Source organism: Schistocerca serialis, chromosome 4, assembly GCF_023864345.2.
Source record: "Schistocerca serialis cubense isolate TAMUIC-IGC-003099 chromosome 4, iqSchSeri2.2, whole genome shotgun sequence".
NCBI classification, from domain to species: domain Eukaryota; kingdom Metazoa; phylum Arthropoda; class Insecta; order Orthoptera; family Acrididae; genus Schistocerca; species Schistocerca serialis.
The window spans coordinates 902,359,373-902,377,709 of NC_064641.1; the positions used below are offsets into that span (position 1 = coordinate 902,359,373).

Genomic DNA, 18,337 nt, shown 5'->3' on the forward strand with positions numbered 1-18,337 from the left:
ACTATCCGTACTCGTATGGAAATAACGATAAATCAGCACGGCAGAAAATGTTGTTTGTAAACAATTCCCTTTTATTCCTGCAAAACCTCTTTGGTATTCAGAGGTCCAAACAGTGCAGTGTTCTTTTGTAAGAAGTTGTTTAAAGGTTGACTATTAAAAGCTTGCCCCTTTATGAATTTTTTTTATAGAATCCGCATAAAAATAAAATAACTTTTAACTCTTCCCAATTATTTGGAGCGGACACCTTTTACCAGCTTTTAGTTTCTCAGGGCCCTTCTCTGTTCCCTAAAAATATTTCTTTTCTCACCAGTTCACATGTCTTAAGTTTCAGAGCCCTTGCTCCTTTCTGCAGTCCAATGAGTAACTGTTACAGTAGTTCACAGTGTTATTTCCATCGTTGTGTAGCTATTAATAAATAGTCTTCCAAAAATTTGAGCCTACTGCTTAATTCTCTTCCCAACACCGAATTAAACACGCGTTTGAAAACAGAAATTGATGCGTGTAAGCCAAAAGGAATTACCTTGTAGTGATAACATTTTCCAGCGAAAAAGGAAGCTGTATACTGTCTCGATCACCATCGAAAGCGTTTTGCTAATAACCGGCCGTCGTGTCCAGCTTGACAAATATTTTATATGATTAAATCCTTGCATCATTTCGTCTAATGATACAGGACGATCTATTTCTCTCTTAACTATCATATTCAAAGATCTGGCATCGATTACCAGACTTACTCCACCGTAGTTCTTACCTACAATAATCAGTAGATTATTATATTCACTGTGGCTATGCTCTATGACTGCCTGTTCAAGCATTTTTTTTCAATTTCGGCTTGAAAGGTCTGTTTTTTCGCTGCAGGTACCGGATGTGGGTAAACGATAAACGCTTTATGTGGCAGTATTCCCACACACTGTTCGAAATTTTTCGCTTTTCCAGAAGTTTCCGAAACGTGCTATAATTTTGTTCTAGTATTTGTAACAACTCATTTTTCTGCATTGGGCCAAATACAGTATCTCAATGATAATTTTCCGAAATTCTTCTTACATCTAGTCTAAACTTTTGATGCTTCGTATGTGATAAACTTCAAATAATTCTGATAATCGTTAGTTATCTGTAGAAAATATATTCCCATCACCATAAACAGAAATTCCAGTTAAGTGCTTCGTCTGTTCCTTTAGAGTGTATGTATTCCTCCCTCATTCGTAATGGTATTTCATTTGCACTGTTAATTATTACTTGTTGCTTCTACAGACAATCTATGGCCATAATTATTTTGTTGCTACGTTCTGAGATCACAAGGAAATCGTATGTAAAACCACGAACTTTTATTACAAATTCTATAAAAATTAGCTTCTTAATTCATTTACTTCTACTTCTACTCGCCCCTACAATTTTGATTCCTTGTACAGACATTACAACTGTACCTGGTTTGTCTGTTATGTAGTTGTAAAAAGACTGAGATAAAGCACTAATAAGAAAGTCAGTGTCCAGTAACGGTTAAATTATCTACCCATAAACCTCTGTCGGAATTATGGTTTATTTAGTTACCTTCACCTCCGTACCTTCTTGTTCTTCCCACAGTATGTTTTGATATGCCATTGTATCTTCCCACGAAATGGTATACTTTTCTTTTCATTAAGTGTCAGGTGCTTCTTTCTTGTTTCTGATCGCAAGTTCTTTCACAATCTTCAGTTGATTTTTGTTACTAATCGTTTCATCCAGTGGTTCCTTTTTATCTCGCTCCGTTATGTCTTCTGGATCCTGTACTGAAATTAGTCCTTCTTCACATGGCTCGTGTTCTAGTGTTTTATTTTCAACACGGTTTTGGGGAGATATTTATAATGTGTCAGTGGGGTGGCTGGCTCACCCTAATGTTTTCATAAGTGGCCAGCCAGTCACATTTCCCTGTGCTGTTCTTTTAGCTCTTTTATGTTTTGTTTTCCCTCTGTTTTAATTTCTTGATTAGCTATTTTGCCTCCTCATTGGTTTTACTTCATGTGAGAGTGTCTGAGCGAATGAGTCACTGTGGGGTCGTTTCGGGTTCATGCGTGTGCGACATTTTTCGTTCTTATTCGTATGTTTTAATCGATGTCAGGGCGCTGATAACCTCGCCGTTTGGCGCCCATAAGATACCAAACCACACACACACACTTTTTCATTCTTCTTGGACAACTTCTTCTTCATGTCCGAGATCTCGTTTCAGCAACTTTTCGCACAAATTATTCTCATTTTCTGGCACTTTTATTTCTATAACACAGAGGTTTTCAGTAAGATTCATTTCTTCTGATTGTGATCACCTGGTCAAATGATATTTTCATTTTCACTTAAGTCAGTATCGTCCGTATCACTGTCGTGTTCCAACACTTTCTTTGAGAATTATAGGTCATTGCTCGACTCATAGTTTATGCAGTTCTGAATTCGGTCGATAATGATGAGTTCCTGTGGCTTATCTTCATTAGCAGTCAGATTATTTTATGTAAGTCTTAGTGTGTCTTCATCCGAATTGTCTTTCTCATCTTTCCTGACATCATCAGCTTGCATTTCATATGCTCTTTAATCTTTGTGGATTTCTCTCAGTCTCACAAATTCATTTTCGTATAAGTCAAGCGTGTGAATGACAGATTCTTCGCAGTTTCGTTGTCACGGAATGGCTCTTCAGCAACATGTAAATTCTTATCTCTCATTCTGCGTCCACTCATGACCAATTAATTTACGCTAACGTCAGCTACACGCGTCCTTTGCGCGTTGCTTTCGGATTCATTTACATTGGCAACTTGCGAACTTGTGCGGCTCCGTTAAATAAATCTTTCTCATCGACTTCGTTGTTATTTCCAGCCACACTTTCGTTCGTAGGAATGGTATTTTCCTTTTTATTTACTGCACGTTTCCTGGCCATTGCCTCTGAACTTGTTATAGCGAGAGAATAGCCGTGTACTCGTTTTCGTACAGCATCAGCCGATTTCGGTGCCAGTGCAGTGACCGGCTCTATGAGGTCATTCCCAGTTTGCACTGCAACAGAAGTTACTCTTTTTCTACGGCTGTTCGCCGTAGCTGCTGCTCAGTTCACTAAACGAGCCTGTTCCTAGTCGACAGTGATTCACCCTATTTACCATCTGTCGCGGCTGGCCTGCTGCCCAGGGTCCCATCCTTACAGTATAGCGGAGTTTCAGTGCTCCTCTGTCTGTGTTCAGAATTCTTCCTGCGTTTGGACCTACCGTATCTTGTTCTCGCGTCCGTCCGACCATTAACATTCATGGTTATTAGTTTTCCTCCTCTCTGCTGGAATTATTTCGCGGCCGGTTACCTCTTCCGCGATTGTTAGAGGAATATCATCCTCTATCTCCTCCTCTCGGAACTGGCCGAGTACAGTCAATACTACCTCATATGGTAACTAGTACCGAAAATGGTATTTATGGCTTAATAATTTCTTAAAACTGATGCAATGAAGGTTTTAATGATGGCGTGATTAGCAGAAATAAAATAACAGATAATTTAGGCAACTGGCAGGGAGTAACCTGATAATAGCGTTGACTGTGGTGCATTGCTTCAAATAGCCTTAGTAGGAAGATCTGCGAAATTCGTCGTTAAGGGATTCAGAAAGAGGAAGAGTTTCTGAAAGAAAAAGTGTCCAGGTGACAGAGAATAGCTTAGTGAGCTAGAATATACAACTGAAATGTAATGAAAGAGCCATATATTATGAAAATTTTACATTGAACTTCGTTTGTTACAATATTTCAGAAACTACATTCTCAGCACATAAGCATATGAATGTTCACAATGATCTCTTCTATATTCCCTAAATTTCTTTTAAATGATGCCATCAGTCTTGTGAGTGGTTTGACGTGTCGCGCTACGAACTGCTTTCCTGTGCCAACCCCTCTCAGAGTGGCACTTGCAACCTCCATCCTCCGTTATTTGCTGGACGTATTCCAATCTTTGTGTTATGCCTAATAGGTCTTAAAATCGTTGATGTGACTAAACGACTAGATACCGTATATCATTGCTGGTTATTTCCCCACACACACTTCACACTGCAAGATGTGGTTGAAATGGCTCTCCGAACTATGGGACTTAACATCTGTCATCAGTCCCCTAGAACCTAGAACCACTTAAACCCAACCAACCTAAGAACATCACACACATCCATGCTGGAGGCAGGACTCGAACCGTCGACGGTAGCAGTCACGCGGTTCCGGACTGAAGCGAATAGAAACGCTCTGCCACCGCGGCCGGCCCTTACAAGACGTGAAGCATAACATTTTTCTATGGCTGTGGAGAGGGCCGGCAAAAGTTTGTGTGGTGTTAGACGAATGATGTCCCAGATAATGGAACCTTAAATTAAACGTGCTTCCAAACTTCACCGCACAGAGAAATTGTCGTGAAGTTTGAAGTATCACAGATAAATAAGTACTTTTCCTCACACTGCTTGAACTAAAACCATTCATGTTTGGTGTAAAACCAGATATCCTAAATGTTTCAGATCAAAGGTAGTGTATTTTCAAAACATTACATGAAAATTGCTCCCTGTTCAAGTATTGGTCCACCTTAACAATACACCCATCGTTAGACTGTGCAAGTCCTCCCTTGGACTCATAGTCGTCGTTGAGGTGCTTCACTCACTACTGCTATTTTTCCCTAGTTTTACTTTCCAAGAGAGAAATTTCTCAATTCTGGTTTTTGCATTTCGCTATCAACTGACTGCTAACTTTAAACATCAGATACATTGGGTTACTGAGTTATTTATAGAAGCTCGCCTGTTTTATATTTGTTATCATAGAGTTTTACCACTCGCTGATGTGTACACCGTTATAAAGGTGTGTGTTGCTTTCAGCTAAAACAGACCCTATGGGAGGGAGGAGTTCGCGGTGCCACTATGGTGTGGAGTCCCCTATTCAGCAGCGCTCCCAGGGTGTCCAACCAGATGATGCATATCGTTGACTGGTTACCCACATTGTATTCAGCTGCTGGTGAGTGAAAATACAAACTCTTTTTGTAGATGACGAATGATTTATGATTGTCAGGCGCTATTCAAGATTTTCCAATTTTATTCACCATCATTACCTGATTTCGTGTACACCGACGTTTATTGACGTGACGAGGGCATTAACAGACTTTGAACGCGGAATGGTAGTTAGAATTTGACACATGGGACATCTCATTCCGGAAATCGTTGTGGAATTCAGTAGTCCGACATCCATAACGTCATGAGTGTGCCGAGAATACCACACTTCAGACGTCACCTCTCACGCAGTGGCCGATGGGCTTCACTGAATGATTGGGAGTAGCGGCGTTTGCGTAGAGATGTCACTGCTAACAGACAAGCAGCACTGCACGAATTAACAGCCGAAATCAATGTGCGACGTACTACTAACGTATCCTTTAGAACAATACGGCGAAATTTGGGGTTAGTAGGCTGTGGCAGCAGACAAGCGACGCGAGTGCCTTTGCTTGGAGCACACCGCCGCCTTTAGTGCCTCTCCTGCGCTTGTGATCATAATGGTTGGACTCCAGACGACTGGAGTACCGCAGCCTGGTCAAATGAGTCCAGATTTCAGTTGGCAAGAGCTGATGCTAGGGTTCGACTTTGGCGCAGACTCCAGGAACCAATGGATCCAATTTGTCAACGAGGCACTGTGCAAGCTGGTGGTGGCACAATAATAGTAAGGGCCGTATTTGCATGGAATGGATTGGATCCTCTGGTCCAACTGAACCAGTCATTAGCTGGAAGTGGTTATCTGCCGCTAGTTGGAGACCATTTGTAGCTATAGAACCATGGAATTTTTATGGATACCAATGCGCCATACGACTTGGTGAGAATTTCCCGCGATTAGTTTGAAAAACATTCTGGGAATTCAAGCAAATAATTTGTCCACACGGATCGCCCGACATGAATTCCATCAAAAATTTATGGAACATGATGGAGAGTTCAGATCGTGCACAAAATCCTGCAGCGGCAACAATTTTGCAGCTATGGACGGCTGTACATCTACATCTATCTACATCTATACTCCGCGAGCCACCTTACGGTGTGTGGCGGAGGGTACTTATTGTACCACTATCTGATCCCCCCTTCCCTGTTCCATTCACGAATTGTGCGTGGGAAGAACGACTGCTTGTAAGTCTCCGTATTTGCTCTAATTTCTCGGATCTTTTCGTTGTGATCATTACGCGAGATATATGTGGGCGGTAGTAATATGTTGCCCATCTCTTCCCGGAATGTGCTCTCTCGTAATTTCGATAATAAACCTCTCCGTATTGCGTAACGCCTTTCTTGAAGTGTCCGCCACTGGAGCTTGTTCAGCATCTCCGTAACGCTCTCGCGCTGACTAAATGTCCCCATGACGAATCGCGCTGCTTTTCGCTGGATCATGTCTATCTCTTCTATTAATCCAACCTGGTAAGGGTCCCATACTGATGAGCAATACTCAAGAATCGGACGAACAAGCGATTTGTAAGCTACTTCTTTCGTCGATGAGTCACATTTTCTTAGAATTCTTCCTATGAATCTCAACCTGGCGCCTGCTTTTCCCACTATTTGTTTTATGTGATCATTCCACTTCAGATCGCTCCGGATAGTAACTCCTAAGTATTTTACGGTCGTTACCGCTTCCAATGATTTACCACCTATGGCATAATCGTACTGGAATGGATTTCTGCCCCTATGTATGCGCATTATATTACATTTATCTACGTTTAGGGAAAGCTGCCAGCTGTCGCACCATGCATTAATCCTCTGCAGGTCCTCCTGGAGTACGTACGAGTCTTCTGATGTTGCTACTTTCTTGTAGACAACCGTGTCATCTGCAAATAGCCTCACGGAGCTACCGATGTTGTCAACTAAGTCATTTATGTATATTGTAAACAATAAAGGTCCTATCACGCTCCCCTGCGGTACTCCCGAAATTACCTCTACATCTGCAGATTTTGAACCGTTAAGAATGACATGTTGTGTTCTTTCTTCTAGGAAATCCTGAATCCAATCACAAACCTGGTCCGATATTCCGTAAGCTCGTATTTTTTTCACTAAACGTAAGTGCGGAACCGTATCAAATGCCTTCCTGAAGTCCAGGAATACGGCATCAATCTGCTCGCCAGTGTCTACGGCACTGTGAATTTCTTGGGCAAATAGGGCGAGCTGAGTTTCACATGATCTCTGTTTGCGGAATCCATGTTGGTTATGATGAAGGAGATTTGTATTATCTAAGAACGTCATAATACGAGAACACAAAACATGTTCCATTATTCTACAACAGATTGACGTAAGCGAAATAGGCCTATAATTATTCGCATCTGATTTATGACCCTTCTTGAAAATGGGAACGACCTGCGCTTTCTTCCAGTCGCTAGGTACTTTACGTTCTTCCAGCGATCTACGATAAATTGCTGATAGGAAGGGGGCAAGTTCTTTAGCATAATCACTGTAGAATCTTAAGGGTATCTCGTCTGGTCCGGATGCTTTTCCGCTACTAAGTGATAGCAGTTGTTTTTCAATTCCGATATCGTTTATTTCAATATTTTCCATTTTGGCGTCCGTGCGACGGCTGAAGTCAGGGACCGTGTTACGATTTTCCGCAGTGAAACAGTTTCGGAACACTGAATTCAGTATTTCTGCCTTTCTTCGGTCGTCCTCTGTTTCGGTGCCATCGTGGTCAACGAGTGACTGAATAGGGGATTTAGATCCGCTTACCGATTTTACATATGACCAAAACTTTTTAGGGTTCTTGTTTAGATTGTTTGCCAATGTTTTATGTTCGAATTCGTTGAATGCTTCTCTCATTGCTCTCTTTACGCTCTTTTTCGCTTCGTTCAGCTTTTCCTTATCAGCTATGATTCGACTACTCTTAAACCTATGATGAAGCTTTCTTTGTTTCCGTAGTATCTTTCGTACATGATTGTTATACCACGGTGGATCTTTCCCCTCGCTTTGGACCTTAGTCGGTACGAACTTATCTAAGGCGTACTGGACGATGTTTCTGAATTTTTTCCATTTTTGTTCCACATCCTCTTCCTCAGAAATGAACGTTTGATGGTGGTCACTCAGATATTCTGCGATTTGTGCCCTATCACTCTTGTTAAGCAAATATATTTTCCTTCCTTTCTTGGCATTTCTTATTACACTTGTAGTCATTGATGCAACCACTGACTTATGATCACTGATACCCTCTTCTACATTCACGGAGTCGAAAAGTTCCGGTCTATTTGTTGCTATGAGGTCTAAAACGTTAGCTTCACGAGTTGGTTCTCTAACTATCTGCTCGAAGTAATTCTCGGACAAGGCAGTCAGGATAATGTCACAAGAGTCTCTGACCCTGGCTCCAGTTCTGATTGTGTGACTATCCCATTCTATACCTGGTAGATTGAAGTCTCCCCCTATTACAATAGTATGATCACGAAACTTCTTCACGACGTTCTGCAGGTTCTCTCTGAGGCGCTCAACTACTACGGTTGCTGATGCAGGTGGTCTATAGAAGCATCCGACTATCATATCTGACCCACCTTTGATACTTAACTTAACCCAGATTATTTCACATTCGCATTCGCTAATAACTTCACTGGATATTATTGAATTCTTTACTGCTATAAATACTCCTCCACCATTGGCGTTTATCCTATCCTTGCGGTATATATTCCATTCTGTGTCTAGGATTTCGTTACTGTTCACTTCCGGTTTTAACCAACTTTCCGTTCCTAATACTATATGCGCACTATTTCCTTCAATAAGAGATACTAATTCAGGAACCTTGCCCTGGATACTCCTGCAGTTTGCCAATATTACGTTAACTTTTCCTGTTTTTGGTCTCTGAGGACGGACGTTCTTTATCAACGATGATAATGTCCTCTCTGGTAAGCCGTCAGGTATTTTATCGTTTCGCCCAAGGGGGGGTCCCTCTAACCTAAAAAAACCCCGTGTGCACGCCACACGTACTCTGCTACCCTAGTAGCTGCTTCCGGTGTGTAGTGCACGCCTGACCTGTCTAGGGGGGCCCTACAGTTCTCCACCCAATAACGGAGGTCGATGAATTTGCAACCATTATAGTCGCAGAGTCGTCTGAGCCTCTGGTTTAGACCCTCCACACGGCTCCAAACCAGAGGACCGCGATCGACTCTGGGCACTATGCTGCAGATATTAAGCTCAGCTTGCACTCCGCGTGCGATGCTGGTTGTCTTCACCAAATCAGCCAGCCGCCGGAAGGAACCAAGGATGGCCTCAGAACCCAAGCGGCAGGCGTCATTCGTTCCGACATGTGCTACTATCTGCAGCCGGTCACACCCAGTGCGTTCAATAGCTGCCGGAAGGGCCTCCTCCACATTACGGACGAGACCCCCCGGCAAGCACACCGAGTGCACACTGGCAGTCTTCCCCGCAGCATGGCTCTTTGTTCATTATTTCCGCAACTACTTCCAACGATTTGTTGAGTGAATGGCATGTCGAGCTGCTGCACTACGCCAGGGAAAAGGAGTCTTACAAAATTTTAGGAGGTATCCCATGACTTTCGTCACCTCAGTTTACGTTTGAATCATCAACGGTCATTGCTCGTACGTTTAGTTTAACGTCAAATAATGTACATAAAGATTCTGATGCTGCGTTCATTCTCTCTGTCACTACTTCTTCTCCCTTAATGTTGCTTTTTAATACTTACAGTAACTGACAATGTACGCACTTCGTACGACTGATGGACAACTAAATTGCACTGCATGAAGGTTGATATAGTGGGGAGTTGAGTACGGAAGCTAAAATGGCTACCTGAATTACCGACATTTGCTCTTTTAGTCAAAGACTGCGCTGCAAAAGCACGCAGTATGATCCCCATGACAGTTTTCATACATGCTGTTGCTACTTGCATATCTTAAGTTAGTATATACTGGGTGTACCAAACTGGTACCGTCGACTTTAAACATCATCCCCTTCTTTTTCATTTCTTGAATGAAGATTACAGCCTGTTCCCGTCTTTACTGAGGCCGCCTCTTCTTTTGTCATCCTATACTTCGCTTTCCAATCGCTTATGACTGATTACTTGTTTCAGTAATGTGTTCCCCCTTTGTATTGATATGCTGCTTCAATCTATACATATGTGTCTAATTTTTTTGTTTATACAGTATATATTAAGTCCTTCTCTTATAATATTGTTTTGCAATGATCTGTAAGGGTACGTCCATTAATTGTCCTCCAAAATTTAATTTCAGCCAACTGTAATTTTATTTCCCTTTCTTATTTGAGACTAAAGGTTCGTTTCCATATCTTAGATTAGTTGTATCCATTACGTTGTAAAATTTTAGCCTTCTATTCCTCCTTGTCATGTCTGTCAGTGGTGTGTGTATTGTGCCACGTATCACTTTATAGTTATTAAATTTATTAGTTCTCATATCCATAGTAAATATCTTGGCGTCGTTGTCTCCGATAAATGGGCTCCATAGACAATCACTCACAACATTGAAAATCATAGTATGTTCTATCAAATAGGCAAACGCATAAAATGGAACAGGAAAATACTATTAAATGTGAGACATTCCTCTATGTTACACATCAACATACACATTTTGACATATGATTTTGAAACATGAACCATAATAAGTAAAGACATCAGTAGAATATACGCTGCCGACTATGCTCGTAGTACGGTCGACGATGCATGGAGGGATAGAATCAGGAATGAGGAAATCCTAAAACAGGTTGAAGTTGTAAGACTACAAGACAAAATGAGCTTGTAGTAGCTGAGATACTGTGGATTTTTGTGACCTGTGGGTGGTAACAGGCTACCAAGATTAGTTTACTAAATAAGAAATAGATGAAGAGAAAGACCGAGACTCAGGCAGAGGGATAGGGTGATTTCTGACGTCGGCCAGAAAGGGCATACCTGGGACAGCATCCAAGAGGGAGAGAAGTTTTACAGTAACTGGAGGAAATACTTTGTTTGTGGGCTCATCGAATAACGTTGGATGATCATGATGAGTGACTGAGCTGAGGTTTTTCATATACTACAGTAACGACGGTCATGGTTTACTGACATTTATCATCATAAGTGACTGGTATGTAGTTTCGGTATAGTAACCATCTAAAAATGTAAAAGCAAAGAACAACAAGTATCTGTAAAATGTATGAACAGGTACTTACTTCACTTTATTTCTAGATCAGAAGAATATTATTATTTATGATCGAAACAAGTCATCGGTAATTTATGCCATGCAGGTGATATCTTAAAAGTAATATTTTCTTGACATATATACCGTTCTCGTATTACTCGTCATATAGTATCGTTCATTATCATTATTGTGCTTAGAACTAGCTAAAATTAACAGAAAAGTACTGAATTTTAGTTGGGCTGATGTAGGTTTTGAATTATTTTCGTAATCGAACAGGAGCCTGCAGTGATGCTAGCGCCGGCCGGAATGACCGAATGGTTCTAGGCGCTACAGTCTGGAACCGCGCGACCACTACGGTCGCAGGTTCGAATCCTGCCTCGGGCATGGATGTGTTTAATGTCCTTAGGTTAGTTAGTTTTAAGTAGTTCTAAGTTCTAGGGGACTGATGACCTCAGTAGTTAAGTCCCATAGTGCTCAACGCCATTTGAACCATTTTTGTGATGCTTGCTAATAATGTGCTGGAGTAACACGACCCTAACTCTCTTCTGATTTTTGCCAAGCGGTACACCATGTTGCACAGTGTGTGACGAATATGATGGGAAAAGCAAAAAAATGGTTCAAATGGCTCTGAGCACTATGGTACTCAACATCTATGGTCATCAGTCCCCTAGAACTTAGAACTACTTAAACCTAACTAACCTAAGGACATCACACAACACCCAGTCATCACGAGGCCGAGAAAATCCCTGACCCCGCCGGGAATCGAACCCGGGAACCCGGGCGTGGGAAGCGAGAACGCTACCGCACGACCACGAGCTGCAGACTAGGAAAAGCAGTTTAAAAATATACTGACGAGCAAATGGGTACGAAAATGTATTGTCGTGGACAGTAGCGTGGAGAATGGTATGGGACATTTCTTATTAAGGAAGCATCCCTGTTCTACTCGTAATTTACCAGTATGTATTATCTATGTTATAGATCCACAAGAAACAACTGACTGAGACAAGGTAGACTAGTAATGTTTTCTGCTAAACGGACTGTATTTACGTCTGCACAGTGGCGCGCCTCAGGTGAGTGACGATGGAGAAGCAGTAAGCTGTTTGCCAGTCTACTATCTCCTTATTGCACCGAGCATGCTAAACTATTTTACGAAATTACTTGATCAAACAATACTGTTCCCCATAGATTACTTAAAAATCACTCACAATTTAGTGTGGAACAGTCTGTCCTTTTCAATAATTCAGCTTCAGTAACTTCTGTAGATACCTTTGACCTTCAAGCCTGTATTCTTTCATGCTTTCTGCGTGCGCTTAATTGATTGTGCAAGGTTTTTGACTAATGTAGGTATAATCGAAAATGGGCGAGTAGAGATCAATGAAACAAGTAAAGAATCCTAACAAATACTGGTCTGGAAACCAACGGTTTCTTCCGTACGATGTGTTATGACATGATGAACATACAGTAGAGTTCCAGAATGTCCAAACTGCAGACACGTTCTTGAACACAGAAACGTGGAACCTTTGTATGGAGGCACGCTTCAACACCTCTCCTCGCTGATGCCTGTACACTTACGTAAGTCCTGGGTACGTTCGTAATGCACCGACGAACATCAACAATGAGTTTCTGGAGATCACTGATACAGTTGCAGTACACCAAAGTTTTCAGATCACAAAAAAAAATTAATGGTTCAAGTTAGGGAACCTGGAAGTCCATGTTACTGGCGAGCCACTACCGGTACACGCGTTGTCCAGTATTCGCGGTACATATTCCTGAAAAACCATGAGAAAGTGTGTCGTTGCACCCTGATGTATGCACCACACATACATCTTTTTATCGTCAGGCACATCATCCAAATCGTCGAAAAGAATGTGTAACAGGAAATAAAGTTAAACGAGATCAGTAAGTTAGACCGGTAGGACATATGCTCCATTCACTCGATCACCACTGACACCTGCGCAAAGGTTAATGGGAAATATCCGTTGATGAGCCGTCTGAATCGTAGCATTTGAGTTATCATAAGCATAAACCTGTGTCCTGTGAATGTGCGTATTACCGTCTCGGGTAAGGCAAGCTTTATCCGTTAATTACTTGTGAATCAGGATTTGTGACTCGTTGCCGCATTGTGTAAGGATGCGTTGGTAGAAGGCAGCCAGCAATGGAAATTCAGATGTGGTCAGGGCTTGCACGCTTTGTACCTGAAATAGGTACGACGGTCTGTGGTACAATGTTCACCAAATGTTGGAGAGCACAAAGCCTTCTACTGCAGCAATCCATCTGGTATTTGTTTCTGGCAGCCATTCATTGTTTTTAACACACGCTATTCCATTCTGGGTATTGACGCTGTTCTCGGTCTTTCACCAAGATTCATGATTGGTTTAAATGATACCAGATTGGCGCAGGCGCTGATTGGGCCAAGTGAAACTTGTGGTGTCTCCTCTGAGGATATGCTTCATGATCCGATTGTGCTGCTTCCCGTGGATTGCCAAAACGTACCAGTACATTGATACATCGCAGTCTATTGCGAGATGGGGATTTGCATGTAATAAGCATAATTGCAATTGCAAATGTTACTCTCTGACGTTCATATCAATCTCTTAATAAGATACTTAATGATTGTGGTAGAGGTGGTTAGTGTTTAACGTCCCGTCGACAGCGAGGTCATTAGAGACGGAGCGCAAGTTCGGGTTTGGGAAGGATTGGGAAGGAAATCGGCCGTGCCCTTTCAAAGGAACCATCTCGACATTCGCCTGAAACGATTTAGGGAAATCACGGAAAACCTAAATCAGGATGGCCGGAGACGGGATTGAACCGTCGTCCTCCCGAATGCGAGTCCAGTGTGCTAACCACTGCGCCACCTCGCTCGGTACTTAATGATTGTAATGAAAAATATCACTGACTGCTATGAGTAACCCATTTACTCCTATATTACTTCCTTTTCGTACTACTGCAAATTTTGCAAGTAATTTTATCTATAGCTCAGTTAAGTGCAAGGCGAGACAACCCCCATGAAATAGCTAGTAACACAACGGTATGACCTCTTCCCCCTTCCCCCACCCCTCAACCCCCGCTCCCATAGGTGCTGCGGGATGCCTTTTCAGACGTCAGTGCATGCCTCAGCAACCGCTAGAAGCACATATTGGCGCGGACCCCACTATTGTCAGGGGTGGCGACAGCCATGCGGCATCCTATCGTTTTCTCATAACGCTTTTTCGCTGTGCCTGACATGCGTCCAGACTTGCTTTCACAGAAACAGTTAACATGGCGTGAGGCGCACATGCTCCCAGGAGAAGTGCCGCAGTTTTTACAAGCAGAGGCACCTCTCACAACAAACTTCAAAGTAATTTAGTTTTGTGCTGAAAACTCGCCTTCCAAGAACAGTATGCGAGTGACACTCAGTGATAGACAAATATCTTAGCATTCCATGAAACGCCGTTGTTTTACTTGTAAAGAAAATACTTTTCTGTTTGTGACATACAGGCGCAACTCTAAAGAGTAGGGAAAGTCGAGGTGCCCATTTTTAAGAAGTGCATACGTGGATGTGACCGCATTGCCTAAAACATCAAACTGACTGTAGAGTGAAGAGATACTCAGATTCGTTCAAGATTTGCAAAGCTTAGGTACGTAACGACTCGTTAATGTTGCAAACTTTTTTACATGGAGACAGGATTGTTGACTTTCCAACAAATATATCGTCAGCAGGCATTTTAAAGGGCTGTTTTCATTGGTGCACAAGTACTGTATGCACTTGCAAAGGTCAGGAATAACTCAGAGATAACTCCTGTCGTCGACAAAAGCGAGAGGACACTTCCGGGTGAAGGACTAAAGAGAACATTTGCCTTCCAGGCACGATAGGGGGCACTTGCCATACGGTTGTGGCATGGTAGATAGCAGACATAGGTTCTAGAGACGGAAGAAAACCTTCACCTAGAGACTTTAGCAGATGTGACGCAGTCTCCGGCAGATAATGGCGCCCAATTTCCTTCACACATCTCAGAACTAAATATTCCGAGAGACCGCAGTAGCCGGCCGGGGTGGCCGAGTGGTTCTAGGCGCTACAGCCTGGAACAGCGCGACCGCTACGGTCGCAGGTTCGAATCCTGCCTCGGGCATGGGTGTGTGTGATGTCCCTAGGTTAGTTAGGTTTAAGTCGTTCTAAGTTCTAGGGGACTGATGACCTCAGAAGTTAAGTCACATAGTGCTCAGAGCCATTTGAACCATTTGAAGAGGGAAAGCGCCCTCAGCTTCTAAAGTTCCAGAAGTCAGCGATATGGAGTACGGAATCGATACGTTACATCAAAAATAGCCGTACTTCCTTCTGTATTTATGAATGTTAACACTATGAATGTATACATATTTGTAAACTGACTCGTTCCAGAACGTCTCGATAAAAATCATTCTGCAAATAATCTATGATAACATGTGAATAACTAACTAACAACAAAAGGAAGAACTACTGAATGGGCTACATGAGGAAAGAAGTCTATGAAAGACCCAATAAGTAGCAGAAACAGGTTAACTGGATAAATTTGCAGCAAGCTGGAATTTTAGGATGAACGTAATGTAGTAACGAAGAAAGAAGGAAAGTCAAATACTACAGTATACCAAACGGATTACACAGAATTTTAAGTGAACTAGTTTAGTACAGAAGAAGTCATTAACACAGGGCTGGTAAAGATGGAAGTAACCACGAAACTAGACAACAGACACTTAAAAACAAAACAAAAACCTTTGATATCTCCCGACCTTGCACTTTACTTACTCATTTTCTCTTGGAATTCCTTTATTTAATTGATCCTCTTCCAGTAATTTAATTTGGTTTACATCTGCGGCTGTGTTACATTTAATTCTGCCATATATCATTCCTTTCCACCCATCTAATTCATTTGTTTCTTTTCTACGTGTTCTCTCTGACACTTTATTTTCACTTGTTTTTTTCTAATGATCCTTTGGTTCTCTCTGGCCGTACTATTCCCAGTTTAGTCCCATTTGGTTGTCCTGGTTACGTCTTTTTTAAAAAAAATCCTTTTACATGCACACATTTATTCCCTTTCTTTTTAAAAAGCCTTCAGTTGTTTATATTTATCACAATCGAAATAATGTTACAAAGACTTCCTCGACTTGTCATGGTGACACATTCTACGAAAATCGCAATCATTGAGAGTGTTTTATTTTTATACATATTTCGGAATAGTTTTCTGACTGTCCCTATCTTACTGCCACATTCTTCGTTTCCTGGTGGATCTTTAGGTGGTATCCTTTCTGCAACGTACTTAGGGGCCTCCCCTCTGTTGTTATAAGTTTAGTTTCAGTGATTTGTTAATGGTGTGACGTGTTTTGTATTTTAATATCAAATTAGCGAGCTCACCGTATCAACGATCTGACACATAATACTTTTTATACAGCCGCTAATTTTTATCGTGGGCTCATGCAGTTTACTGTCAATCTACTTTACGTGGTTGCTGTTTAACCAGACTGTACGTTCAGTATTTGGCGACCGACTACACAGGACTGAATGTTGATATTCTGAGGATGCGAGAGACCCATCCCCACCTCCCCCCTCCCCCCCCCCCCCCACCCGTCAAGTCGTACCGCACAGCTTCTGGATTATGTTGTTACCGGTGTTCACTTTTGCTGTGGAGTTTTCTAGATGCATTTTAAAAGATAGTGTTTGGACCACTGTTATCGCTAAGCAGTTTGGAAAAGGATTATAGTGAATTAAGTAATTGCTGAAGTATACTTGGGGTTTTAGATATGCTTGTTTATTGTTGAAGTTCAAGCGCAACAGTTCAATTTTGTCCTGTTTGGAATTAGTCTCCATTTAGCAAAGTATCTTCCCAGCTCTCTAAAGTCTTCTCATAAGAGGTTGCTGCCTTCCTCTTTGAACATACTTCCAAATATTTGTCGCGTAGGATATTATTCAATAAAGATGTTATTCGGCCAGAGGCTGCCCTCCACCCGACTGGCGTAAAGTGTTTATTGTAGACACTGAGTGGTACGCGTGAAAAATGCCTACAACCTGACGGTGAATGCTGTAATTCACATATCTCTCTGCAGAGCTATCCATAAGACATCTCTTGTTTTAGGTGCAAACGCGTCGAGTCTCCCAACGGACCTGGATGGTGTGGACATGTGGGATGCCCTGGTGAGCGGCGGAGAGTCGCCACGCACGGAGATTCTGCTCAACCGCAACGACGACGACGGGTATGCCGCAGTGAGGGTCGGCGACTGGAAACTCGTCAAGGGTGAGTTCCTCTAAAATGTCTGCAATGAGAAGAGAAAGGATTCGGTGAAAGACAGAAGTTAGAAATAGCAGTAGCATCGCCTATTCATTCGGATTCTATACAGGGTGTTACAAAAAGGTGCGGCCAAACTTTAGCAAACATTCCTCATACACAAAGAAAGAAAATATGTTATGTGGACATGTGTCCGGAAACGCTTACTTTCCATGTTAGAGCTCATTTTATTACTTCTCTTCAAATCACATTAATCATGGAATGGAAACACACAGCAACAGAACGTACCAGCGTGACTTCAAACAATTTGTTACAGGAAATGTGCAAAATGTCCTCCGTTAGCGAGGATACATGCATCCACCCTCCGTCGCATGGAATCCCTGATGCGCTGATGCAGCCCTGGAAAATGGCGTATTGTATCACAGCCGTCTACAATACGAGCACAAAGAGTCTCTACATTTGGTACCGGGGTTGCGTAGACAAGAGATTTCAAATGCCCCCATAAATGACAGGGGGTTGAGGTCAGGAGAGCGTGGTGGCCATGGAATTGGTCCGCCTCTACCAATCCATCGGTCACCGAATCTGTTGTTGAGAAGCGTACGAGCACCTCGACTGAAATGCGCAGGAGCTCCATCGTGCATGAACCACATGTTGTGTCGTACTTGTAAAGGCACATGTTCTAGCAGCACAGGTAGAGTATCCCGTATGAAATCACGGCGGTGAATCGAGGAAGTACAGTACATACTGATTAAAGTAAAATGAGCTCTAACATGGAAATTAAGCGTTTCCGGACAAATGTCCACTTACCATCTCTTCTTTATTTGTGTGTGAGGAATGTTTCCTGAAAGTTTGGCCGTATCTTTTTGAAACACCCTGTATACACTACTAGGCATTAAAACTGCTACACCAAGAGGAAATGCAGGTGATAAACGAGTATCCATTGGGCAAATATATTATACTCGAACTGACATGTGATTACCATTTTCACGCAATTTGGGTGCATAAATCCTGAGAAATCAGTGCCC

General features: G+C 42.2%; 1 protein-coding gene across 1 annotated transcript in view; it reads left to right on the forward strand.

Annotated features, from left to right (window-relative positions):
• LOC126474837 (arylsulfatase B-like) overlaps window positions 1-18,337 on the forward strand; it is a 111,882-nt gene that overhangs the window by 79,998 nt on the left and 13,547 nt on the right. Inside the window, exons 6-7 of the mRNA XM_050102314.1 lie at window positions 4,829-4,964; window positions 17,163-17,321. Coding sequence (XP_049958271.1) covers window positions 4,829-4,964; window positions 17,163-17,321 — 295 coding nt within the window. The remainder of the gene's footprint in view (window positions 1-4,828; window positions 4,965-17,162; window positions 17,322-18,337) is intronic.